Genomic DNA, 25,938 nt, shown 5'->3' with positions numbered 1-25,938 from the left:
AGTGGCACGGATAGCGCACTGTGCTATGAATTTGGTGGTCTGAATTTCATTCCTAGCCATGGCGAACAGTTGTGAGTGATAGCTGAAGAGTTCCTGCCCCCCTCCCCCCCTGTTTACCATCCCGCATTAACCTGCGTGGTGAAGTATGGTCAAACAACACCCACGATTAACAACGTACTGGGAGGCTTTCATCCACCAGTGCGTTGATAAAGGACTAAATTCCAATGTATATGCAGTGTCGTCGCCCCCCCCCCCCCGAGGCAAATCAGTCCGATAAGAATTTGGCAACTTAAGCGAAGAGTGCAGCTGGGTTTTTTTTACTGAGATTGCTTTTTTTCCCCCAGCCAATATGGATTCAAGTCAGCCAGAAAGGACGTTAGTGTGTGTGTGTGTACGAGCGAGTTTGTGCATATTTGGACTGCGTGATTACATTATCAAGTATAGGCATGCGATCTCGCTGCCTTTTATCATCAATTGTGCATATTGGTTTGCGCATGTGGAATCCCACCAGTGATAAACATGCTGTGCCGTTTTAGTACCCTGTTTTGAAAATGCCTTGCACACAAATTGCAACATTGAAGATGCGGTGAAAATGGCACGGCTCGAAGAGTATAATGAGCCATCGCAATTACACAAATCCCCGCGAATGCAATGCAGCAGTGGTTTAAGTTCAAAGCCAGAGTGGAGATTGATTATAGAGCTGGACTGGTTATTTGAGTAATCAATGACAAGCGTTTATCAGTTTGATTACTCGACGAATCAGATAACATTAATTAGTTGGAAAAAAATAGTCTCACTGCGTTAAGTTTGTTTTTCAGTACTTTTCGGAAGTGAGAGATTAAAGCTGATTTTTTCGTGTCCTTCATCATACCAACGTTTTAAAGCCGAGAGAAATTTGGCAAAGCCAGCTGGCGGTTACGAGTACAACTTGCAAATAGAATAAAATAAGTATGCGCGATTCAATGCATGTATTTCAGGCTCAATAACTGATATTGATGGACACATCGGTGCATTTTTCCACCGCAGCTAAGTAGCTGTTACCATCTCCAACAGCAGAATTGATCTAACAGTGCTAATAAACTATGACATAAAGCCCATCGAATTTTTTTTTATTAAAACACAAGCCTGCATTAAAAAAAAACAAATTCCACAGGCAAGACCGCAGATAAATAACATTGCATGCCAAGCTTTAGAAATAAATGTGAGCTTGCTGGCCAGCAATGAATAAAATTAGATTGATAATTATCAGTTGCTGAGCAGCACCAATTTAAAATAACCTGCTATTTGCTGTGAAATGAGTGGGGCGTTTATCGTCAATTTGCCGACAAATGTGGCACGGTCATTATTACTGAATAAGTGCACTCTGTCTCCAAAGTGCGTCGCTGTAAATGGTCCCCATGGCATGAATGAAAAGAGTAAAAGCCATTGTGAGCTGGTGTCCTGAGCAGATCTCGAGATTTGCCTGCAATTTGAATGCTGTAAATTGCTATAATGTTGCACACATCGTACACCAGCTGCTGTTTGTAAATCAGTTTACACAAGAAGCAAAACTAGCAACCCAGGTCTACGGTTTCGGAAAACATTTCCAGTAGCAATTAGACACATTCTTTGAATGCAACCCCAAGACAATGTCAGACGCCAAAATATGATCGACATGGCACTAGCCAAGCAATGTGCTGGAACACAAGATATAATGTACAATAATCATGAATCCGATAGGGAGCCTCACCAGCAGAATTTAGTTTGACCTTGTTCAATTGATACACAACACATTTAATAGGAGGCATTTAATCGAAGGATTGTTTTGTGGAAGTTGACACTTTGTAATTCAGAAAAGAGGGAAAATTCAAGGAACTTTCAATCATGGTTCTTATAATAACGCTGTGACATCGCGGTTACTAATGTAAAGCGTCCGAGGACATCCGAGTCGAGAGGAGATGAAGCGATGAAATTGGTTCGTGTGCTGGTGCTACGTGGACTGTTACATTGCAGGGTCGTGAGAGATGGGGACAGTAGGGGTAGGCCTTCATCCAGCAGTGGACTGATCAGGGATGACGATGGTGATGATAGGAGCGCTGACGGAATTGACCCCATCAGTGCGGCCAAGTGCAGTGCAGATCTCCACCAGACAACGTCACGCATCGCCTGTGAAGAATTCACTGCCACTGACCCAGCCAAGTGGGCGGACGGCGCAGCGTCACATTGTGGGTCCGTCACGTAACGTTCAGTTCTAAATAGAGAAAAATGAGAAGACGCTGCAAAACGACGAGGACCAGGGGTTGTCGACCTGCGGCTCCAGAGTCGCGTGCGGCTCTTTCAGGACTGCTTTGTGACGTTTTTATTAAGGACCACCACCGTCTTCTTGGTTCTTTCGGTAAAGTCACGTAGAAGGGAAATAATAAAATAATAAAAATAAAACATAATAAAATAATTCTCACGACGTTTCGGCCACAACGCAAGCAGCCGTCCTCAGGTGAAGAACAGGTCTGTCGAAAAGACAGCGTCTCGTATTCACCGCAGTGCATCGCGCCTCTTGAAATATTGAGAGGGTTTTTTTTTGTTTACCGAATTCGTACAAAAAATGGCACTTCTTGTTATTTAAGAGTGAGGACAGTACAGCTTGGGCCAGATGTCTTGTGACCCCCCCCCCCAATTAATTAAACCCTAACATTGTTTCCTCTTTGTATATTCATTTATATTTTAAATAAACACTATAAAATATTTTTTTTTAATTCAAGAATTTAATGGTGGTCACAAGACATCTGGACTACCCTGGACAGTGAAATTGAGAAAGATGAAGATTGGACAGGATGGAGGCAGTTTGAGCCAAAGATTTGCCATTTATCCTTGGGGCGATTGGCCCAATATGATTATTGGTACCACCCAGGGTACCAAATGATCGCATCAAATTTTTTTACGGCACGTTATCTCGAGATAACGTATATTTATGATAGCAAGGCCACCGAGGTAGTTTTTTTAATGACAAAATGTCATTGAAGGGTAACCGTAGCATAATTGACAATACCATTTCAGCAATTAAGGAACGTGATATGAAACATCTGCGGAATATGAAAATACGTGCGTCTCTCTCTCTCTCTGCAAACTTTGTACCCACCAATCCTGTCGTCCGGGACTAATTGGGCAGAGGACGAGAGCTGATGGCATATTTTTTTTTAATCTTCCGTGGCCCTAAAAAGGCGACCAGCTGCCACCAGAGGGCTCTGTCACTTGGTGCCTACTCGCCCGTGTCGGCGGAGAGCCCAGAGGTGGCGGTGGTGCCTCCCCATCCATCACCCCCCCCCCACCTTGGCTCCTCGTCCTCCCAGGCGTTCCCCGCCTCCCGTCGGCACACACACACACAGACAGACACACACACACAAACCCACACTCCTCCGTCGAGCTCCCATTCACCCGATTCCAGCGGGTTTCTAAGTGGCGCAGCTCGTCCTCGGCTGTCCCGCAGAGAGAAGAGCAACTCCTCGTCACCGTGACCTGCACCGAGGCCCCCTCTCCCCACCCTCACCCTCGAGAAAACAACGAGTCCTTTTTCACCGCTGAACCTCCCCGTTCAACAGGTGTGGCATTGGATCCTCGCCTTTGTAGAATGGGGGTGGGGGGTGGAGTGCCTCGGGTTTTCATGCGAATCTCTCTCTCTCTCTCAGGGCGGCTCTCCCGTCAAACGAGGATGACTTCTTGAGCAGAGCGGGTACATCGTCTCCGTCGCTACTGCGACGGCCACACATGTTCTGAGCCGAGCTGGCGAAGTCGGCATGCGACTACGGATCTTCGACTTCTCTGCACCTGTGGTATCATCATCAACATCATCATAAACAACAACAACAACAGAGTAGCAGTCGGAACGTTGCAGAAGAAACCGGCTCCACTACCACGGGACGTTCCTTTGGACACCTTCTGCAGGTGTCAAAGCAGAGAGACAGAAGATCGTGAATTCGTTTCGCTCCTTCTCCGAGTGTCGCTGCTTGTTTTTTTTTCATTCACGATTCACTTGCTCAGCCATAAAACCACCAACCTCCCACTCACTCGGAGGAGTGAAGTCTCCGCGCCTACTGGGTGGACTTTACACACCGGGGTGGTGCTGGTGGTGGTGCTTGTGGTGGTGAAGAGAAAATAAACCCCGGCAGGAGAAGAAGCAGCAACAGCAGCAGCAATCTCAGCTCGCAAAAAAAAACCTCGGGGGAAAGGCAGCACCGGCACCATGAACTCTCCCTTCCCGCTGCCCAAGCCGCTCAAGCGAGGCTCTGGGGGGGCAGCTGGGAGGGCAGCTCGTCTCGTGGTGCTGGGGCAGAGCGGAGTGGGCAAGACAGGTGGGTGAAGGTCGTTCGTGGTGCCACGTGCTCCAGCGCTCGACGTCTGCACGCCCGTCAGTCTTGCTTGGTTTTAGAGCTGTTACGCCTCTCCATCCGTGTGTATGAGAATGTGTACATGTAGATCTATCTGTCTGTCTGTCTGTCCGTCTGTGTCTCAAGCTGTTATATCTGTCCGTCTGTCTCGTGTTAAAACTGGTATATCCGTCTTTCCAACAATCATTTTGTCTTGAAACTTCAACTGCTATATCCTTTCGTCCGTGAGACTTAAAACTATACTCTTAGGTTTTTTTCGGTAAAGTATGAATCCTTGCAGTCACGAAAGCTTCAAATCTAGACTTACAACTGTTCAAATCGGTGTATCTATCTGCTTGTCTGTCTATCTTGTGACGAGCATGTATGTCCATACACCCATGAGTTTGTCTAAAACACTGCGATGTGTGTCCATCCTTTTGTCAGGGTCTTTATCTACCTTCACACCGGTTCAGCTTCTAGTCATCGTCTTTCGAACTATCAATTCGTCTTTCTGTCTGTATTACAACTGTCTCACACCTGATAATTGGTTTTTTACCCTTCTATCTGGCAACAAAACTGACACCTTTTTACAAGGAGTCATGTTTGCATAGACCGCAATACCTGCAGTCATAATACAAACAAAAGAACATAACTCTGATGATGTGCACTGTCCTTGAAGTTGATTGGTCCACACCCGAGACAGCTTTCCTTAGAGCATAGTCTCACATGGGTTGGACCAGATGACGCCAAAAGGCGCACAACTCAAAGACAATGCACCATCAGAGTATGAGAGCTCGGGGCAAGCATCTACACTATGGGAACCTCATTTGTCAGTAAAATATGATAATTGTTTTTTTACCCTTCTATCTGGCAACAAAACTGTCTCACACCTGCCCATTCACGTGTCTGTCCCTGCAGCTGTTCATCTGCCTGCCTTCCTGCCTGTCTGAGATGTGGTTATGTTCATTCACGGTGGAGTCGAAGATGTGTCAACCAACATTTATGTCTTTTGTATTTCAACTACATCCTATTAAGAGCGTGCCTGTTTATGGCAGCAAAGACGTTTGGAAAACACAACAAATGTGTTGTGGTAAAGAAACGTCTGTTTGGTACACACATAGATTCATTATCTTTGACAAATGGCAATTGTGTTAACATTTTTTGTTAAATAACATTTTTGTTTAATAATCAGCGAACAGTTGCATACAATACCTTATGCTGAAATGCTCCGTTTGGAGCACTCATGTCGAAGACGTGATGTGCAAGCATACGGCACAAATTCCACGGCATCTCGAAACGAGCCATGTCTCAACGTAAAAACGATACACAGACTTCACTAGGGGGACATGCAAAGGGAAAATGATGTTGAATTACGCCACCAGCCACTGGAATGTCACTCACATGTCGCTGTACGCACGGGTTTTCTCGTTTGTTTTAGAGCAACTAAACTCGATCCTGAGTTTAAGTAGTCAACAGCACAGGTGCAGTATACTTGAATGGTTCTGAATAAGTGGATAACCGTCGTCTGCAATGCTGGTGTTATCTAATTTGACTCGAGACCTTCAGACCGTGCTACACAGTTCATATCGGCGAGTGATAAAATAAATCTCTGTGTGTTTGTGTCAAGATAAATTAACACATCTTGCCCGATCACAGTAGCGTGTAGACATATGGCTCCGTGCAGAAGTGTGCGAATTAATGTTTCATGCGCATACACAAAAGCTCATTCATTGTGCTTTTACTTTGAAACACAAATGGCGTCGAAACAATGTCACGTTTTTTAAAATCCTTTATATTAAGTTCACTTGCTTGCTTGCTTGCGCGCTTACGACTGTGCAAATCTTTCGGTCGTTTTTTAACCCACTTCCCGTGATCCAATCGAGCTGACATTTTGCACACAGGCTCGTTGTGCGTGACAATTTATTTTCGTGAAAATTTTTTTCCAAAATGTTCCACTTTTTAGGAAAAAAAAAATTCATATTTTATTTTAAATACCAATGTGATAGAAATGAAACTCTTACTCAAGAAAAACAGAAATGAATAATAAAATAAAACCGATGCCACGCATATAAAAGATTTATAGTGAAAAACTTTGTTTTTACGGGTTAATTTTTTTGTTCCTATTACAAAAAAATTTAACCAACCCAGGTCATAAAATGTGGTAATTGAATGCCAAACGGTGCCATAAAATGCAGGCCATTAATACAGGACTTCGGACTTTTGTCACTAACACTCATTCCGTATGCTATGCTCGCCATAAATGAACCACAATACTTTGCTGATCTCGCCAAGGAGCATAAACCATCACACTAACACCGGTGATCCTCGCAGCGGATTTTGGTTGAGCCATCGGACAAAGACGGTCACCTGCATCGCGCGCTTTCAGATGCGCTTCTGCGGCCGTCTGGAACGCTCTTCCTTCCGATAACAGGAAGCCGACTGGAGCTTAGCACTTTTAAATAATCCAGATTGAAAACTAATTTCTTTATAACTGACTTGTGTGTTTAGTTTGTTGTCCTCCTCCCACACTTCGGATGATCATGGGTGGCTACGTACGGTGCAAAAGAAGTTCAACATACATAACATAGAAAGAGACTCGCCACATTCATCACTACCACTGATTTAAGATAGTCAGTAGCAAGCTGACATTTCAGGCAACGGCGCTGTCTTCAGAACAGAGATTGACTGGATTCATAATTCGTGATGACAATTAAGAGTTTCGATTTAAAACTTTCGTGACTGCAGGGATTCATCTTCTTGGTTCTTTCGGTAAAGTCACGTAGAAGGGAAATAATAAAATAAAAAAAACATCATCTTCATTCAGACGTCTTCATTCAGACGCTGTCTCCCCGACAGACCTGGTCTTCATCTGAGGACGGCTGCTTGCGTTGTGGCCGAAACGTCGTGAGAATTATTTTATTATGTTTTATTTTTATTATTTTATTATTTCCCTTCAACGTGACTTTACCGAAAGAACCAAGAAGACAATTAAGAGATTGGACATCGCACTTCCCGCTACGCTTCAAGCCGCGTGTTCGATACTTATTGTCTACGAATAGAAAACTGTTCACACGTCAATGCAAAAAAAGTCGTCTAAGTTGTCAACTTTGTTAATATTTTTCCACTTGTCAGAACCCCACAGCGCTGGTGTTCGATCTCCGGCTAGAAAGTCAATCTCCCGCTAAGGCAGTGGCAATGGCTGTAACACAAATAGCCGACTGCATATTGTTCTGTTATGAATCAGCGATAAACGACAGATGTGTGGAGTTGTTGTTCCGTGTGACACTGCTCTAAAACAACAACAATACGCATGCATCCCTGGGCGAAGTTTTGGCCACATGTCTCTTTTGCATATCTCTCTGCGATGAAGATGGGTCCTTTCCCGAAACGTCGCCACCCACGTCTCTTCTTCCGTGTGGCGCAGTGCTATTGAAGAATGCGTTGTTGTTGTTTTAGTTGATTGTGCTCGTGTGCGCCACCGCTAAAAACAAGTTGACAAAAAGAACAAAAAATGTGTTGATGCAAAGAACTGCCGATGTAGCCGCGTGTGTTATTCATCAGACAGTGGCAACGTGTGTTGACACCGCACAATCATTGTAAAGCAGGCACAGCCGTTGTCGTTACTTTATATTATTATCGTCGTCGAAATTAACAAATGTTATTCATCACATGTATTTTCGTAATATAAAATTTGGAAATGTCAAACTTCATCAAAAGAGCAAAAAATCGATCTCATCATGGGACCTCCTTTGCCAGCACCAAAAATATGAGAATAGAGTTTCCCCTTTTTGGCGTCCTCTGGTCTAACACCGTTTTGAGACGCGGCTCAAAAAAAAGCCGTCTCTGGTGTGGACCAATCAGTTTCAAAGACAATGGCAATATATTATCAGAGTATGTTTTTTGTTTGCATTCTGACCACAAGTATTGTGGTTAATGCAGACATGATTCCTTGTCAAAGGTTTCAGTTTGGTGTTTTAACATCTCAACACCTGTTTTGTTGCCAGAAAAAAGGGGAAAACCTATTCTCACAATCTGTCTCGGCAAAACCCAAAAAATGTGTACGTTTTTAATCATGTACTGTATTTCATATAATACATTGAGTGATCGTGATTGTAGTGCTAAGATATGTTTACCAGGAGTGAGAGTGGGTTTTTGAATCTGTCTGTACCGAGCTTTGTATGTTACCCCCTCGTGTGCGTGGGTTGTCCTCACACACGAGCCAAACACTCGTAAATAAACACACCAATGCAGGGCCATAATAAAAAGAAGTGTCTTGAGCCACAGTGTGGCTTTTCTGGCTAAATAAAGGCCATAATTACGTCTGTGTTTGCAGTCAGCTATACATACACAAGGCGATCCTTTTATAGATACCTCACTTATATAAGAGAAAAATAATTCAATTACAGATTGTGATCGGCGGCTCTTAAGCGCGACATCCTGTACCCGCAACGTTCTCAGATCTTGAAGTTGTTGCTCTGTTTTACATTTCTACGTAAGCCGCGTCACAGAATTTGCGATACAATTAGTAAATAATCTTACTTGCGGTGGGGTTCATATAGGTCCTGGAACAGACATTGTGTGTGTGATGCCACAGATCTGTGAATCTCCATCCATGCTGCAATCCTCTCTCTGTGCCTCCGTTGAGAAGTGGGTTATTATAATTTCGTCGGGTATTTATAAATGGATCACCCTGTGTATGCGAATGGCTTTTGAACTGTCTCGCTGGTAATTGTGTCTTGCAGCGATGACGGTCCGCTTCATAACCAGGCGCTTTATCGGGGAATATGACCCAACGCTAGGTAAGCACGGTGCTGCAAACGTGGCCGTCAAAACGGATAGCCGACTTCGGCGCAACGCACGTGCCATTTAGTCGCATGTATCAAGCGCCTACTCAAATTACAAATGTACGTTTAAAAAAAAAAGTTATCAAGGCCGACATATTCGATTCTCTCCTTTGGCTGCCACCCCATATTTTTTTTTTTACGACACATAAGAAAATATGCTGTACAAAAGCCCAATGATTAGCAGATCTGTTAAGGATAAACTGTGTGGGGTGCTTGAGATGTGGGGTTACTCACCCTTACTTAATAGCAGGTTGCATTCACAGCGCAACACATCTGACCACGAGTTATCGATTGTATGTCAACTGGAGTAATCAAACCATGGCTGCAGTCAGCAATCTCAAACCACTGCCATCTTAAATCATTCGCTGACAGAATCTCAGATATTTACCAGGCTACACATGAACTTTAGTGATCAACACCCCGCCATACGACAGAAAAATAATCTTTGCCATCATCCAAAGTGCTGGCGTTGCTCTGAGTGGCAAAACCAAAGCCACCGAGTCTAGATTTGAAAAAATATGTACGTAAAAAAAAATATATATATATCATACTGTACTCAAAATCATTCTGCAATAATACCCACAGCACCAGTATAGAAAGTCACGGTTATTAGTCAGTGATCATCATGGTATTTATCAGAGGTGGGACAAAGTCATTGTTATGCAAGTCCAAGTCGAGTCGCAAGTCATCAAATTCATGACTCGAGTCTGACTCGAGTCCAAGTCACATGACTCGAGTCCACACCTCATAGGTGGGACAAAGTCATTGTTATGCAAGTCCAAGTCGAGTCGCAAGTCATCAAATTCATGACTCGAGTCTGACTCGAGTCCAAGTCACATGACTCGAGTCCACACCTCTGGTATTTATCTAACCATCTCCAACGTTTCAGATAATTGCCAATCATTATGATGAAGATTTTCTTTTAATGTCTTTAACTATGAAGGAATCCGTAGCGATACAACTACAACAACACATTAAGAGACTGGTTTGCCAGTTGTGCACAGGCACATTCAACAAACATCACAACACAGTCACCATTACCACGCCCTGCAACAGATGTTCTAGGCCCATAGTCCTTATCAGAAGTGAGAGAGAAAACAGAGGGATGAGCTTACCCTTGTTGAGACCCTGTAAACACAACATTTTGCATCGAGGTATAAACGGTTTACCATTTAAAACTAAAATCTATAAATTATAAAACGAAGCGAAACTAAAACTATTTATATTTTACCAGTTAAGGCCGACTGAGCTTTACAGCTCTTCTTCAGAAGCGACCTAGCCACAAAATGGTACATCAACAAAGTATCTTATCATGTGTAAATGTATAGCAGTCAAATACTCTACACGCAAGTTGATTCTAAATGTGGATGGAAAAACCGGAGGACCCAGAGAAAAATCCACGCAACCACGGGGAGAACATGCAAACTTCAAATATACAGGCAGCATCAGAGTCTGGATCGAACGCATGATCTCATGTATACCAGGCGAGGTAGTTAACATCTCGCCACGCTGACTTGGGGGCAATCCCTTAAAAAGTAAAACTAAATGTACGCATAAACTGGTTTGAATTAAAATGCTCAACCGGCGACGTCCAGTATCTGAGTCGCATCATCGTGACTTGCCGCGTGTTTCCGCATGTACTCCAGAAACCATTTACCGCCACTCGACGGGCATAGATGGCGAGATGGTGCAGTTTGAGATCCTGGATACAGCGGGACAGGCAAGTGATGGTCACGCACCAGCTCACGCCACTTTTCTCGCACGGTGCCATGTGTTACTGCTTGCAAACGGCCGGCTTGCATGACATTTGATGGACAAACACACACACACAAGATTACAGTACTGCAAACGTTTCGTTAAGCATGGGATCTTTAAACGGTCAATGCAATGAGGGCACTCTTTCAGGTTGCATGCATCATATGAATACTGCATTCAGCACAGACATGCAGACAGACACAGACACCTGTAGGCAAAAAAGCAGACCGACACAGCCAGCTGTCTGTATCTATAAAGACAAAGATCCCCCGTATAATCTTTAACAGATTGTCAGGGCAAGTGCTGTTAGCGAGCACCTATGAAGGCACGAACGGTACACGAGGAGCTAAGGGGCCAGCACCACGCCCGGCCACCTTTGTCTCCCCAGTGGCGATATTTACACACTGCACCAGGTACTCATGTGAGGCTTAAATGACCGAAATAAGGCCCAGAACTGAGACTTTTATATGTGAATTGACAAAGGTGTATGTTAAAGATCCATACAATGTTGTAATAACAACAATGCCCTTGGAGTACCGAGCAAGGCCTTATTGTGTCGAAATACTTTTTTGTTTGTTATCAGGGTCCCACATTGGAATGTTTGGCCAATTTCATTCATAAGTGTTTCGCTTCTGGAAGGAAACCAGAGAATCCAGACAAAACGCATGCACGCGTTGTCCTTCCTTCGCACCTCCGATTAGCACGGTTGAAAGAAGTTCACCATACATACGTGAGGGCATCCGTCTGTGGACCGAACCCACCACGGCTGTACTACCATCTCCTAGCCACCTCGCCGAATCTCTGCACGCTGGCCTCGTGTGGTACTATTTTTTTTTAAATATTTTTATTTTACCAGGCAAGGCCCACTGAGCTATATAGATTTTTCAGAAGCGACCTGGCCACAAATGATAGCTCAACGAAGTGCCTCATCACATGGACATTTAAAGCAGCAAAATACTCTAAACGAGTGGTTCTTAACCTGGGATGCACTCACCTCCTGAGGGTGCGAGATGCCCTTTCTGGGGGTGCGAGACATGGTCATATATTTTTTATAAGGTAAATCATCAAAACAAATTAAGCACGGGCACATAAATAAAACTACTTTGTTTAATTAAACCTATATAGCTATTAACATTATACATGTTGTAACGATTCAGAACCAAAGGGGTGCAAGCCTGTAGTTAATGTTAAGAACCACTTCTCTAAACGCAAGGGGAAAGAGAGAGACACGCAAACTCCAAATATACAGCAGGGATCAGGGTCGGGATTGAACCAACGAGCTCCCTGCATGCCAAGCGAGGTGGTTAACGTCTCGCGTCTGACCCCCAGGAGGAGGACAACATGCTGCTGGAGGAGAAGATCAAGTGGGGCGAGGGCTTCCTCATCACCTACTCGGTGACCGACCGCTGCAGCTTCGACGAGGTCATGCGCCTCCGCTTCCTCGTCAACCACGCGCACGCGTGCGGCCGCCGGGGCCCCTCCGCGGTGGACCCGCCGCCCGCCCTCGTCGTAGCCAACAAGCGGGACCTGCAGTTCGACCGCATGGTCTCCGTGGCCGAGGGGGAGGCCCTCGCCGCCGCCCTGCGCTGCCCGTTCGCCGAGGTGTCTGCGCGGGACTCGTACGAGGAGGTGCTGGCCGCGTTCGAGGCGCTGCACCGCGAGATGCTGCGGCAGAACGGCGGATCGCCTGGCGCCCACAAGCGGAAGATGTCCTCCAAGATCATGGACCGCATGCCCCGCTTCCCGGCGTCGCCGTCCGTCAACGGCACCGGACGGACGTTCACGTTCAGCTCCAACTGAGCCCGAGGAGCAGTCGGAGGGGAGGCAGCAGCGGAGATGGAGGAGGTGGTGGGGGCGGCGCGGCCGTGCAGCCGCGTGGCTGTGATAACCACAGCCACGTGGCTGTGATAACCACAGCTGCGGCAGCATCAGTGGCACACAGGGGATTATGATGCTGGATAAATGTGGCTTTGATGGAACACGTCCTTTGCATGCATGCACTTATTGCAGCGCTGGGAGAAGTGAATGACATTACAATGCAATGTGATTGCGTCTGTGGTCTATGTACGCACAACTGCGTAGACGATGCTTGCAGGTGGCAGGCTGTGTTTATTGCACTGGCCAGGTCATTGGTACTGTCCTGTATATGTTAAGTACAAACTGATTGTATATACTGTAGTTGTGACATCACAGCCAAATGCCAGGGCTTCCCAAACACCATCCAGCATGTCTCACCTTCATTGGATCAGCAGAGGCGTTCACTGTGTAACAGAACTCTGCATTTGAATGTCGATTTGTGAAAATGGGTTAAAAAAAATCAGTAACCCAAGTTATATTAGTAGGAGCACCCTAAATCTCTTGAGGGTTACGTGGTGCGAGCTGGGGGCATGCAAATAAATAACGAATGTTCAGTGTCTTGGGTGCCCGGCATGGGACAGAGTTCATGTGTTAGGGAGTAAGAGTTCATTTTGGGGAAACCGCTCTTGATTTAGTGGAGGAAACAGGGTTGTTAAACACGTGAGGGCGAGCCAAAAGCAATAAGCACATATTAAAGCAACCTAAAAAGGCTGTTCATCTAACTTAAGTGAAGCACCAAATTTAAGTATTGGAAGTTGTTTTGGGAAGTGCTCCTTTTGTGACTGGGCTGGAACCACAGTCCCACTAAATTTGGGAGCCCGGTTTGATCGGAGGCCGCTGCCCAGATTCGAACTCCGCATCTTAACAGCAGTGCCCAGCTAAGCACTCTGACCTCTGAACCACCCGGTCATCTCTGCCATTCACTCGAGGTGGCAGGAACAAGGGGTACAGATATGCCACCCCCCAAGCTTAGCTTTCCTGAGCCCCGAGCAGGCGTTCAACAAAATATGCCTTGTTTAAGTTATTGTATTTTCAAATTTGGCAAATAGAGAGTCATGACACTGAAAAACAGTGGAACACTTTTGCCAATGATGTTATTAACATCATCAAGCCAATTTCATCTGCTGAAAGGAAAAAAAAACGGGGAACCTTCAAAACTGCAAAAATCTTCTTGGTTCTTTCGGTAAAGTCACGTAGAAGGGAAGTAATAAAATAATAAAAATAAAACATTACTTCCCTTCTACGTGACTTTACCGAAAGAACCAAGAAGATGAATCCCTGCAGTCACAAAAGCTTTAAATCGAAATTTAACTGCAAAAATAATTCCCATCTCTATCTGTGACCTGATGTTATCATGCAACATTATCAACATTAAGTTTCATCCACTTACCCAAGAATGTACAGTATGCATGCTAATATACATATGATAAAGCTTTCTATGATAAATTAACACCCGAACGTATTCTATTTTTGTGAGAGATGGGAACAGATATGCTAGGTAAATTTGCTAAAATGCTGATAATGTTGAACAATCCCAAACAGATTTTTTATCAGTTCCTCGGCAACTCAATTGTTCCACCTCTCACGCATTACAATGAATTCAGTGGAGGTCGTTGGATTAAAATATCCAGGCACAGCTGCTACGTGAACACCATGTTCTCCTGGAAAGCTGCTTTGTACGAGTAGTTTTTGTTTCTCGGGAGCTAAAATATACCTTGAGAACTCTTTCATTTCTGCCTTTTATTATAATAAAGGGATTGGAAGAATGTGTTTTTTTCTCTTTCCAAAAATCCTGTTCGTTACTGCCCTGCAGACTGTCCACTTAGCTCAGTTAGGGCACCAAACACCTTGAATGTTTGCGATGCGAGACAGGGAGTGTGTAGCCGACAGTCATAAGCGATACTATTATTGAGCCATGATGATGAGGGTGGGAGACCAATGGGTTTGGATTGGTCTCAAGTCGACACTGCAGTTCACTTTACTGATGATTCATCATCCATTTGACACTTTGTTGAGAGGCTTGCAGAGTTTACCTTACAAAAGCCCTGAGGAAATTCTGTTGGTCAGACTGATACTCACTTTCAGCATTAACCTACTGAAGTTTTAAAAGATGTTTTTTTTACTCAAGTCATAAAGACTTCAAAGACGACCGCATTTATGAGACAAATGGGCGTCTGCCCTAAAATTATTGAAATGTTCAGCCTGTCAATCAATGATGTAATACAATCTACAATGCATCTTCACCCCAAAATTAAGCTGGTCACTGGATATGAGGATTTACTTAAATACAGCTGTGTAAACGGGCAGCCACTTCATTTCTTACTTTGATGTGAGTTTTGTGTAAAAGATGACTTGAATATTTTAAAGTGGTGTAAATAATAAAAAGACAATCCAGTCCATCTCCGACAGTTTTATAGATTTCGCTAAGTTACATCAAAAAAAACCCGTCCGTTCGCAATCCGACGCAAGCCGTTGACGCAGAGTGGGCGAGAGCCCGTCAAAGAGTTATCCGAGACCTGTGCGCGAGGTGACCGCATCCTCGCTTTTACGAAGAGAAAAAAAAACATAAGACGTGCGAGCCACTGGCCGAATTACAGACATGTTCCGAGGGCAAGAGGCAAGGTAATTGTGGGCTTCATCACGGCAGCACTTGAGACTTCTTGATCCAAAAGTTAAATCCAATGGGGCGGATTTAAGAAAAAATAACGACGCAAAAAAAGCAAGAGCTAACGCAAACCAGTTTCCCATAATTTAAATTGAATCACATTTTGTTTCCGTGTCTATGGTAATGTGTGCATACTATGTACACCACTCCAGTACTAAACGTACTAATCTTCCCAGGATTCTATACAAAGACCTTTGCTTGAGATTCTGAATTGATGATACACAGTACGTCTCACTCAATTTTTCATTCAAAGCCCGCCTTGATTTCGTCTTCTAATTCTTAAGGAAACCCGAATGACGATCAATACCGTCGTGACCACAGCACAGCAATCGTAAACGCCGCTTCGTGCTAAAAGACACAAAAAATTATAACTAACGTTGTCGAAGAACGTGAACGGGGAAGAAAAAATAAACATTTGACAGTCTCAAAAAAAAGAATTAAGGAAGCTCAACGTTTCGCAAATCTGCGCGCGCACCGCTTCTCTTCATTTTCCACCTGCCGTCAAAACAAACTCCCCACCGGCCGATTCAAGCAACAGGGGGGTTTACAACAGAGCGAAGGTGCTCACTTTCCCAACATTCCAGTTTAATGTACAAAATATTACTTTTGCACTTTCACATCTTGGAAAAATAACTTAAATGCCACACGCTTTTAAAGTTAGGACTGACACGAGCAAAGTTATGGGCAGCCACTGGACCAGTGCCAATGTTGCCCATGAAACTGTGCTCTCGAATGATATGCGAAACAATGTCAATCATTCTAATCCTGTAAACGGCTATCTCTCTTTTTCTGGCTTTGCATTTAAACGAAAAAAATAATTTCTGCAGAAATGTTTCAATTGCTTGTTCCTATATTTTGCACAACTCCTAGCTTAATTTTAACATGATTAATCAGCTTTATTTTATGTTTTAAATCCTAATTAAATAAAGATTCAAAATACTTCCAAATAAAGGGGTCCTCTTCAAAAATACGCTTACAACCCAAAAAATATATATATCTTTCAAATCTAAAAAAAAACACTGTTTAATGTTGGAATTCTGGTTTGGTTTTGCCCAGCTGCGCAAGGGACATCAAGCACGCGCTGTGGGCTAGGAGCTGGCAAACAATTTCCCGAGTCACGCTCAACGCTACTAATTTATGGCACTGCAAGGTTGGAGGTGTTAACGTACACACGCGTGCGCGCGCCGCCTATGCATTCTTTGTTCTAAAACGCTCCTCTAAAACGTATAAAACTTATCTCCCCGCTCATCGCTCGTTCGTACGCGCGTTGCCCGAATCGCCGCCGTGTCCGTCACCGCTGTGTGACCCGTTCGCGTGCGTGTGGCGACGGCGTCGTCTCTCTCTCTCTCCCTGTGGTGCGCTCTCGTCCGGAATGCACGCGGCAAAGGCAATGGGGGGGAGGCGATAGCGGCGTTGCCTCGCCGTGGCAGTCAGAGCAGCAAGCGGTTATGGGAAATGCTGACAAACCGACGCGAACAATCGCCCCGCGTGCGCTGCTCGTCGGGCAGCAACAGCGCGTACTCTAAGACCATAAAAGCAAGGTGTGTTGTGTCTTCAGCTCGCTTTCAATCAGGCCCACTTCGCTCCCCAGTGTGCTCCTCCTCACTGCTTAATACCGCAATATTCACCCTCCCTTTCTCTCCCCATTTCCAGCCTCCATCAGCACCTGCAATAACTGCCCTCTTGTATTGCTGCCCCGCCCTCCAAGCCGACGAGTTTTTCACGTGCATTCTATTTACACCCAATGTCCGTGTCGTAAAGGAAAAGGCTCATCCTAGATTGAGATGCGTTCAAGGTGGTCTAACGAACTGTCCAGCGGCGCGAATTGTCGTCTCGGTGAGGAGTCAAAATCCCTCGCCACACTTCATTGTGGCACCAAGCAAGGCTCGTTGCAGGGTCAGAGGCTGCGGAGAAGCAGCTCGAGGCCACCACCTGCCACGGCAAACCCTGCGCCAAACGAGAAGAGGGCGCCGTCAGCGAGGCGATTGCACGCGCAGCAAGAACGCCACCAAGAACGTACACACGGCATCAATCGTCATTCTTTACTTAATGCCTACGTTGCTACGTCGGACGTATTCAGCACAAAACAGCAGTCGGTAGCACAGAATGTATGCAAAATTACAAACAAAAACACTACAGTACATGTGAAATCATTAAAGAAAAGCAATTAATTGGATTAGAAAAACACATTGCAAGAAGGCAGTGAGTCATTGTTATTAGACGTAACTTTATGATGGTTAAAACCTCAAAAATTTGGACATGTAATGGTTATTTATTAAATAACTTACTTGCCCTAGGGTTTTAGCAGAAGATTGAGCCACACACGCACACACAGGCAGATCATATCAGTTTCATATTAGTTTCTCTTCCCTTGAGCCACAGAAGGGGGGGGGGAGTGGATGATACACGTTCAACACCAGGATGTACTCATCAAAAGGCAGGCACGTCCAATCATGACCAAACTGACACTCCCTTTTAATTAAACCAGTCAGGCCTAGCCAGGGGGCATTACAGAGAACACACGGGGGAAACTCTCCGCTGCTCTCGCAGGTCTGCCCAAGCCCGCATGTTTCAGCCAAGTATCGTGCAGCCCTATGACCCCATCTAACGCTGGTGAGCAATCCCAGCCCGCTCGTTCATTTTGATCAAATGAATAACTTGTCACAGTTACGCTGGCAACTAATCCTCAAGGGCCTTTGTAGTCTGAAGGGGATGAAACAGTGGTGGTTGGAGTCACGCCAGGCAGGATGCTTGAATGTGGCCGACGCTCAGAGCAGCAGCCGGCGCACGCATGGAGCACAAAGCAACCCGAGGGTCAGGCGTTAAAAATGGCAACAGGCTCGACTAATAACGATCATAAAAAACTAGTCCAGATAATGTCAAAATGTCCGCGGTAATTGCACGACATCCTGCTACGGAAAACATATTTTGGTGTTTAAAACATCTGCTTGCCATTACAATCATCACCGGCTGGGGCGGGATGTTTATGCCACACGTCCAACCCCCTGCTGCGGCAAAGTAAGCAGTCACAGCGAATTGTCGGACCGTTCATGAAGACAAGTCCTAAAAAGATCACGCAATGCAGGGGAGACGGCAGGTGTGCTTGGGGAGGCACTCGGATTAAGAGGCCAAACCAGGTGCGCTGTTCTAGACAGGAGCGGAGCCGAAAATCTGTCGCCGACACGCAACCCTTTGTGTGAAATGCCGCACATTCCCCTCCATTAAGCTACAGATTACAGAGCCTCTGGCAAGATTGGTCAATGTTGAGTTCATTCTATCATCAACACCAGGTACAGTTTTATGCAAAGAAACATACAATACTTTGGCCTAGCGAAGAATATTTTTGAGTGAACAATTACCGTACACATTCTATATGATTAACCCAAGGTCATGGGGGTATAAGTGCAATCAATAAGACTGTGTAATTATGCAGCAATACCTCCCAAGGTTTGATATCCGTTACCTAACAATGCATACCAGTTGAGGTTACAAATTAAACAACGCCTCAATGCATAACATAAATAGCAACGTGCGGATGGGCTGGGAAGGGTTTTCAATAAAATCCACTTTTATATGTGACACTGATTTGAGAGCAACATAAACTAGGTTTAACAACCACAATGAAACACAATTCAACGTAAATTCATACTTACTGGAACCTGATTTTTTTTTATAGTAGACATAAGACGAATGTTCATCAGATTAATAAATCAGCAACACCTCAGATTTAATTCCAACAACTTGTTTCTAAACAAGATCATCTTTAAAGAATTATAAACATTCAACATTACATTCTTCCCAAACAAATGGTTAGGCAGAATTAAATCGAAACTTATAACGCAAAAGTAGTTGGCTTAGATTTCACCAGTGCCTAATTAATACCCGAATTTATTTTTGTTTCATAAATTAAGCTTTGAAGCCAAAACCTATTCACAAAAAAATAAAAGCTCGTACCTCCAGACATTCAAACAGCCCTGAAGGATCTGAAGCAATATTAAGGATGAGCCCAACATCAAGGATGCCATTTACAACAAAAATAGTGGCACAAGACTGCAAAATGCAACGTGGAACATACTTTCGTCTGGCAGAAAATACATTCAGGGGATCTTGAATCATTTGGAAATGTCACTGCATGCTATCATGCAAGAATCTTTAGCAATTATTTTAGTCTGTACTTCTAAGCATTTTCCAAGTCAAGCTCATCAAGGAACAATTATGGATATGAATTAAACTTGCCTGCTGTATTTCTACAGCCAATGCTTTTCGACAAATTTAAAATGGCCCTGACATTTCAAACCAATTACTAAACGCAGACAATAAAACGAGACGAGCAATGCACCATGACAACAAAATATCGTTGCACTGCTTAACTTTTGAAGAAAAAATGAACACGACAAATGTAATTGAATTGAAAACATCTACAACGGTAATGTTGTGTATTCCACCATTAACTCAATTTCAGGCAGCATGCACTGTGTGGTCAAATTAGTCCGAGGTAAAATAAACCAACATGAAAATAAACATTAAAAAACTGGCTCAAACGTGGTAGGAATACGTGTTTCACTGTGCTATGTAAATAGGTGTGGTTAACGCACAAATAAGCCGAGTTTATTTACACTCTAGCCCGTGCAATGAAACTCCACCACATGGATATGAAAGCAACGTTCAGTGAGAATGCACGTTGCTCAGGCCAAGCCTGGCAATTTAATGCACAAACGTGCGTGCGAACACAGCGTCATGCACTTGCGCGTGCGTTCCCGTGCAGATGTATGTATATATTACTTCTTTCACACCGAAATAGCCAACTGTGCTCATTGGAGGTGCGGGGAAGGACAAACTAAACACAAAAAGCAAGTTCTAAAGAAATTCGTTTTAAATCTAGATTTAAAAGTGCATTGCTCCAGTGACTTCTAAATATCGGAAGAGCGTTCCAGACGGCTGGAGAAGCGCATCTGAAACCACGTGATGCAGTGAGTATCTTTGTTCGATGGCCAGCCTAAAGTATCTCCACGCTCAAATGTACATGGATTCCTCATCTTGGGCAGGGGCCATGAGGAAGTGGTGGAAATTCCACATTCCGATGTAAGAGGCCCAGTCTATCCATAGAGCCACCACCATAGAGTTCCCTCTCACTCAGCGGCCATTTATTGCATGGCTCCAGTGGCTTCCCCTAAATCTATACAACCAAACGTGCTAGGGGAGATGATGACAAGAGCCCCATCTGGAGACTGTGCGGAGGGGACAACCGACCCGTCTGGCTGTTGCAAGACAAGCAGTTTAAGTCGACTGGTCTCTCCGGGGGAGCAGCGAGTTTTCTCGTTTACCCCAGCACGAGCAGCACCACTCGCTCCGTTCCGAGCCACTCGCCTGCAGCACTCCACGCGAGCTGCTGCTGCTGCTTAAGACTTTGCGAGTGCCACTCACAGGGGGGGCCCCATTCCTGTTGTGGCACATTCTTGCCTGCCCTGCGTGCTCGTATACCCGGTGGGCCCATTCCTTAACCGCCAAGCAGGGGCCCAATAAGTTGATGTTCTTCAGATGAACTTTTCGTAAAGGTCAGTGTGTTTTTGAAAGCAAGCGTAGCAGATAATCAGCAAGAGCCTAATTGAATTTCATTACCACATCACAGGCAGTGATGCATTGCTTAATTCACGTTTCCAGAAGTATGGGTCAGGTAGTCATCATTAATCTGTGGATCGATGGTACTCGGCTGCAGGTTTAAAAAGGTAAAGACCAGACCGGCCAATTAATAAGAAATGCATGTTGTAATAATCGGTGACTAACAATCGCATACAAAGAGAAATATGCAGGCACACATGAATATTTTGCATTCCTCAAATGTCGTTTTTCGGTTTTATCGACAGCCAACCAAGCTAATCTGCCCAAAAATCCCTGGCAACTCGGAATAAATTATAACAAATTATAAACATTGAAAGTTAGACAATACATTTTATTTTTACCACGACTAGAATGCAAATCTCGTACAAAATAGTTCAAATGGTAAAATAAAATCACAATAAAAAAATAACTGTTTGCAATCAGATGCACATCTGTTAGCATGCCACGAACCCCAGGGGGGTTACAGTACAGTAAATAAACACAACAGAAAAATGCAGCATTCGCTAAATCCCAGTTTACAAAGTTAATGCATATTTAATGAACAGAGTTAATTCAGGCATTATGCACTTGGCAGGAAGATTGAGGACTCATTCAGAAAGGTGCTCCTGTATCTTGGCCTCCCAACCATAACGGCTCGCAATTTGTTTTCCGTCGGACGACCCTGAATGCACGTGAAAGGGGCTTTTGAGTCAAACAAGCGGATACCAGCGGCAAGCCAGAGTGAGGCTAAATACAAGAAAGCACACGCGTGCTTTCGTGTACTGTAGCCTACAAAGGGAGTGCAATCTAAGAAAATATTTTGTTTTGTTTATTCCAGACCTGCAATGTCATGTGGTATAAATTTTAGCTGCCCTATATTGTTGTCTGTGTTGTTTCCGCCTGTACTGACTATTTTCTGGATGTTCGTGCTGTTAAACTGTAATTTAAACAAATGTCATGGAATATTTAGAAATTTAGGCAAAATTTTGTTATGGAGAAATGTAAATAAAGTTGTTTTATCTTCATAAAGCTCGAAATTGTCTGCTTCAAATTTATTCTTTTTTTGTATGCTGCAAAAGCCCATTTCCAAGATGCAAATCAAGACTCATCAGTTTTAACAAGAGCCTTTGCAAGAATTTCTTGAGCATCTGCCGCTAGCTGAAGCAGAAAACTTGGCCAGGAAAAACAAGTATTTACTACAAAGCTCTGATAACGATCATCTGTAAAGAGTTATTCCACCCTTTTCAACGTGGACAATCAGCGTTAACATAAAACATGGACATTCAAGAAAAGGGCATATTTTTTGGAGAGTTAAAGATTGCGCTCGGCCCAGTTTGTGAATGTCGTTTTAGGCTACTGTTGGAAAGAAGTCAATAAATCATACAATGATTCAGTGACAATGGCCAACACAGCAGCAAGACAGTACTGGGAAATGAAACAGATGGAGAGAAGAGTAGAAAAGAAAAGGAAATGTAATCGTTTCGTGCACATGCGTCATCCGCTCAAGCTACACCAGAAAGTCATCAAACATCTGCATGGTTTTGCTTCCTATCGGGCAAATTCAAAAACCACAAGACAAGTAGGAAAAATCAGAAAAAATCTACAGCATCTGTGCGAAATAATCACCAAGTCAAATCACTGGTAAAAATGCGCGTAAACAGTCAGCGGCTGGAGCTATTCAAACACTACTTACATTAGGTAAAGTCACGTAGGTAGAAAATAATAGATCACTACGTTTCGATCGCAACACAAGCAACCGCCGTCATCAGGTGAGATGTGTTGAACTCAACCAAAGAGGATGGATTCCTGCAGTCACGAAAGCTTCAAATCCAGACTACTTACATTGCATGGTCTGCACAAATTCAACAAAGTTGAACAAATATCTGCAGCTTGTACAGAAGCTGAATGCTGAACCAACCAGAAACTTATTCTAAAAAAAAATGGGTGCAGCTTACAGCGAACAAAAACTTATTACAATAGCTGTGCAGTGCATTACAATGTATTTAATTTCAAATGACTCCATGTAAACAGTCAGCTAGAATTCCTCATGTTATGACCAAGAACATAATGGTACACGTTTATTTTAAATTAACAAGAATGTGTGACATTTACAGAAATACAAAGATCCCCCATGTAGCCTGCATAGGCTTTCAGCCAAGTGTTAATAGAAATCGGCTGTGAAAGCTGCTGCTAACTTTTCTCACCCCAGTGCTCATTTTTACACACTGTACCATGTACTTGTTTAAGGCCAAGTTGACCCAGAGGAGGTCCAGGAGTGGTTATATTCACCAATGATGTTTGCTTTAGTTGGGAATTGTATGCAGGTTGCTGCGCTCGTAGCGAATTGTCCTTACCCTACCAATATATGTGTACACACACAAAGATAAAGATCCCCCAAATAGCCTTTAAGCAGACTGTTGGGGAAAGTGCTGTTCACGAACACCTATGATGTCCAGTACAACAGATGAGGGAGTGGTATAGCCAGCACCACATCCAACCACCTTTGCTGTCTTGCCAATGCTGATATTTACACACTGCACTAGGTACAGCATTCATTTAAGCCCGAGTCAATAAATGGAAGGCCCAAGACCGGTTCAAATATTCATCACCCATATTGGTCGCGAGCAGGCATCTAACTCGAGTGACCAGGTTCGTAGCGCAGTGCGTGCCAACTGCTACACTACCGCTCCCCACACAAACACATATCATGACAGTTTCAAAACTCAACGTAATGTGACAAGATGCCTCATTGGGCACCCATTACAGGTTCAGGCACGAAGTGGCTTCAGGGCGGGGAGGCAGAAAAAACAATGAGGTCAACAACGGCGCCTGTAACTTGGGGCACTCACCCATCAGTACGTCCACTGTGTGGCTATCTGTACAGCTTGGTGAACTCTCGCAGAGCCCAGGTCACTGTATTACAATCCTCTGCACTGCAAGCCAGACACGCGCACACACACAGGCATCATTATGAGCACACCGTTCTTCAGCTGCATTCGCTAACCACTCGGATGAGGAGTGTGGCAAAAAATAGTAACCAGTAATCGGACTTCAGTATGTTCCATTGAAAGGCCCAGCACACGAGGAAGTATTCACACGATAACGATTATGAACAGAAAGCACCTGGGTTTCCACAAATTTACACCCATTGAAAAAGACAAGACTATATTATAGTGTCTTATTGGCTTTATCATATTTGGTCAGATACCCTCTGTGACGAGAATACCTTTGCCTAATTTAGTGGACAGTTGCAGACCACAATGACTAACGCCAGTAAAAAGTTGAACAGTTTCGAACCCATATAATATAATATAAACACCATACACAAAAGGCTGGAGAGGAAAAGAGAATGGTAATAGGGCAGAGCAATTGTTTTGGTTACACTCAGGGGTCATCCCAAAACTCACCTACCAAAAGCACTTTGTTTCCACTGAGCAAACCTCATTTTTCCAAGTGTGGTCTGGGTGTGTGAGAAAGGGTCTGGCCATCATCTCAGAGACAGCATGTTTAAATTACACCAGGTCCAAATGAATTAGCTATCTAACAGCCATTTACACAGCACAAAAAATATTTGCTGCATATAATACCATCAGCGAGCTCTGCGGTGCGGGTTACAACTCTTTACGTGTGTCCAGGCACATCCCGTCTCCGCTTGCGTGACACTGTAATAACCCCGAGCCTTTGACGCATAGGTAATTAAGTAAAGGGAGATGCAGACGGTAGCTATGTAGAGCTCGACTCTGACACAGAGACCCAATGTATAAAGGGCACTCACATTGGGGCCCAACCTCACGCTCTGGGCCAAAAGATCCAGAGGCACAATTTTCAATTTGCCTAGACCATGCAGCTATTCACAAAAACACTGAAATCATATACAAGTCAAAAGTTGTCTCCATTATCCCTGGATTCAGCGCTGAATGCAACATAAAAGGCACGCAGAAGTCTGCGCCGAGTACTGTACAATGGTTGGCAGCAGCACCTGCAATGGAATGCTTGCATAATTCTGGAATGTTTATTTTTAATGCAAGCCGTGTATTAAACGAATTATCGTTCCAAAGAATATTTTGATAAGCCGTTATGTTTTAATCCTGCAATAAAAAAAATCAACAGATTAAATCGGCCTAAGAGTGACAAATTACTACAGATTATATATTATGGTATTAACGTGGGAAGAATTACAGTATTGCGTGCACGTGAGCAGTGCGCAAAGACTCCATCAATTGCAGGCATGTGGGCCATCCAATTTGTGGTCAAGTGTTAAACACCATAAGAACCAAAAACACACAAGCACACACAAACACACGCAGTCTACAGACAAGGCAGGCGAGCCATCACTCACGTTTGAGTGAGAGCTAAATGAGGCGCTAAATGAACAATCAGGCAGGATAAAAAAGACATGGAGCTAAGGTCGGCTCACCTTGTGACCTGTTTGTGGAAGTCTGTCAGCTGTTTGTGGGTGGCAGTGACGGCTCCTCCCGTCGACTCCTTGGGAAGACCCTTGAGGGAATGCTCCAGCCACCGGCAGAAGGTCTGGTCAACAACATTCCAAAGTGGCTTTGGTGATTGCTGTATAGCAGAGACAGCGACAGTTTTTTTGTTGTTGTCATCCCTCGTGTTCCTGCACTAGGTACGCCAGCAGTGTGTTGCCTGCCAACCGTGAGTGCGAGTGTTAACGTGCCTCGAGGAACATTTGGTGAAAGAACTGAATATCCACAGTGGCTTCAAGTACAGAGAGTAAAAAACACACTGCCCCACTCTACCTGTTGTGACAACGGAGCATCGCTGATAATTCGCTACCATCACATTAGACGGTTTTAGACCGCACTCATTTGTATGGAGGTCACCATTCGTTCTCATACAAAAAAAAACGAAAGCATCT

The 25,938-nt window shown here is 44.2% G+C and overlaps 2 protein-coding genes across 3 annotated transcripts in view; one reads left to right on the top strand and one right to left on the bottom strand.

Moving 5' to 3' along the window:
- Positions 1-3,339: 3,339 nt before the first annotated feature.
- LOC144933812 (ras-related and estrogen-regulated growth inhibitor-like) lies at positions 3,340-13,972 on the top strand. Of its 2 annotated transcripts, XM_078858990.1 has the most exons (4): positions 3,342-4,325; positions 9,083-9,139; positions 10,831-10,904; positions 12,269-13,972. In XM_078858990.1, exons 1-4 carry the CDS (start codon positions 4,217-4,219, stop codon positions 12,737-12,739), a joined length of 711 nt encoding a protein of 236 aa, XP_078715116.1. In that variant the 5' UTR covers positions 3,342-4,216; the 3' UTR covers positions 12,740-13,972. The 2 variants fall into 2 exon arrangements, with proteins under 2 accessions (XP_078715117.1, XP_078715116.1); XM_078858991.1 differs by lacking the exon at positions 9,083-9,139 and having other exon boundaries at positions 3,340-4,325.
- Positions 13,973-15,191: 1,219 nt separating this feature from the next.
- The window catches only part of TNPO3 (transportin 3), a 68,748-nt gene continuing 58,001 nt past the window's right edge, over positions 15,192-25,938 (bottom strand). Inside the window, exons 21-23 of the mRNA XM_078858989.1 lie at positions 25,477-25,589; positions 23,909-23,992; positions 15,192-17,408 (exon numbers count right to left, since the gene is read on the bottom strand). Of these exons, the coding sequence (XP_078715115.1) occupies positions 23,932-23,992; positions 25,477-25,589 (174 nt within the window). The 3' untranslated portion in view covers positions 15,192-17,408; positions 23,909-23,931. The remainder of the gene's footprint in view (positions 17,409-23,908; positions 23,993-25,476; positions 25,590-25,938) is intronic.

This window comes from Lampetra fluviatilis, chromosome 8, assembly GCF_964198595.1.
Source record: "Lampetra fluviatilis chromosome 8, kcLamFluv1.1, whole genome shotgun sequence".
Classification (NCBI taxonomy): Eukaryota; Metazoa; Chordata; class Hyperoartia; order Petromyzontiformes; family Petromyzontidae; genus Lampetra; species Lampetra fluviatilis.
The sequence above is the reverse complement of the archived record's forward strand: the minus strand, read 5'-3'. Positions and strand labels throughout refer to the sequence as shown.

What these genes read in the sequence shown, in the direction of transcription:
- LOC144933812 (XM_078858990.1), top strand. Translation starts at nt 4,217, where the DNA reads ATGAACTCTCCCTTCCCGCTGCCCAAGCCGCTCAAGCGAGGCTCTGGG. An exon ending in GAGCGGAGTGGGCAAGACAG is followed by an intron (nt 4,326 to 9,082) that starts GTGGGTGAAGGT and finishes TGTGTCTTGCAG; the next exon opens with CGATGACGGTCCGCTTCATA. An exon ending in GGAATATGACCCAACGCTAG is followed by an intron (nt 9,140 to 10,830) that starts GTAAGCACGGTG and finishes CATGTACTCCAG; the next exon opens with AAACCATTTACCGCCACTCG.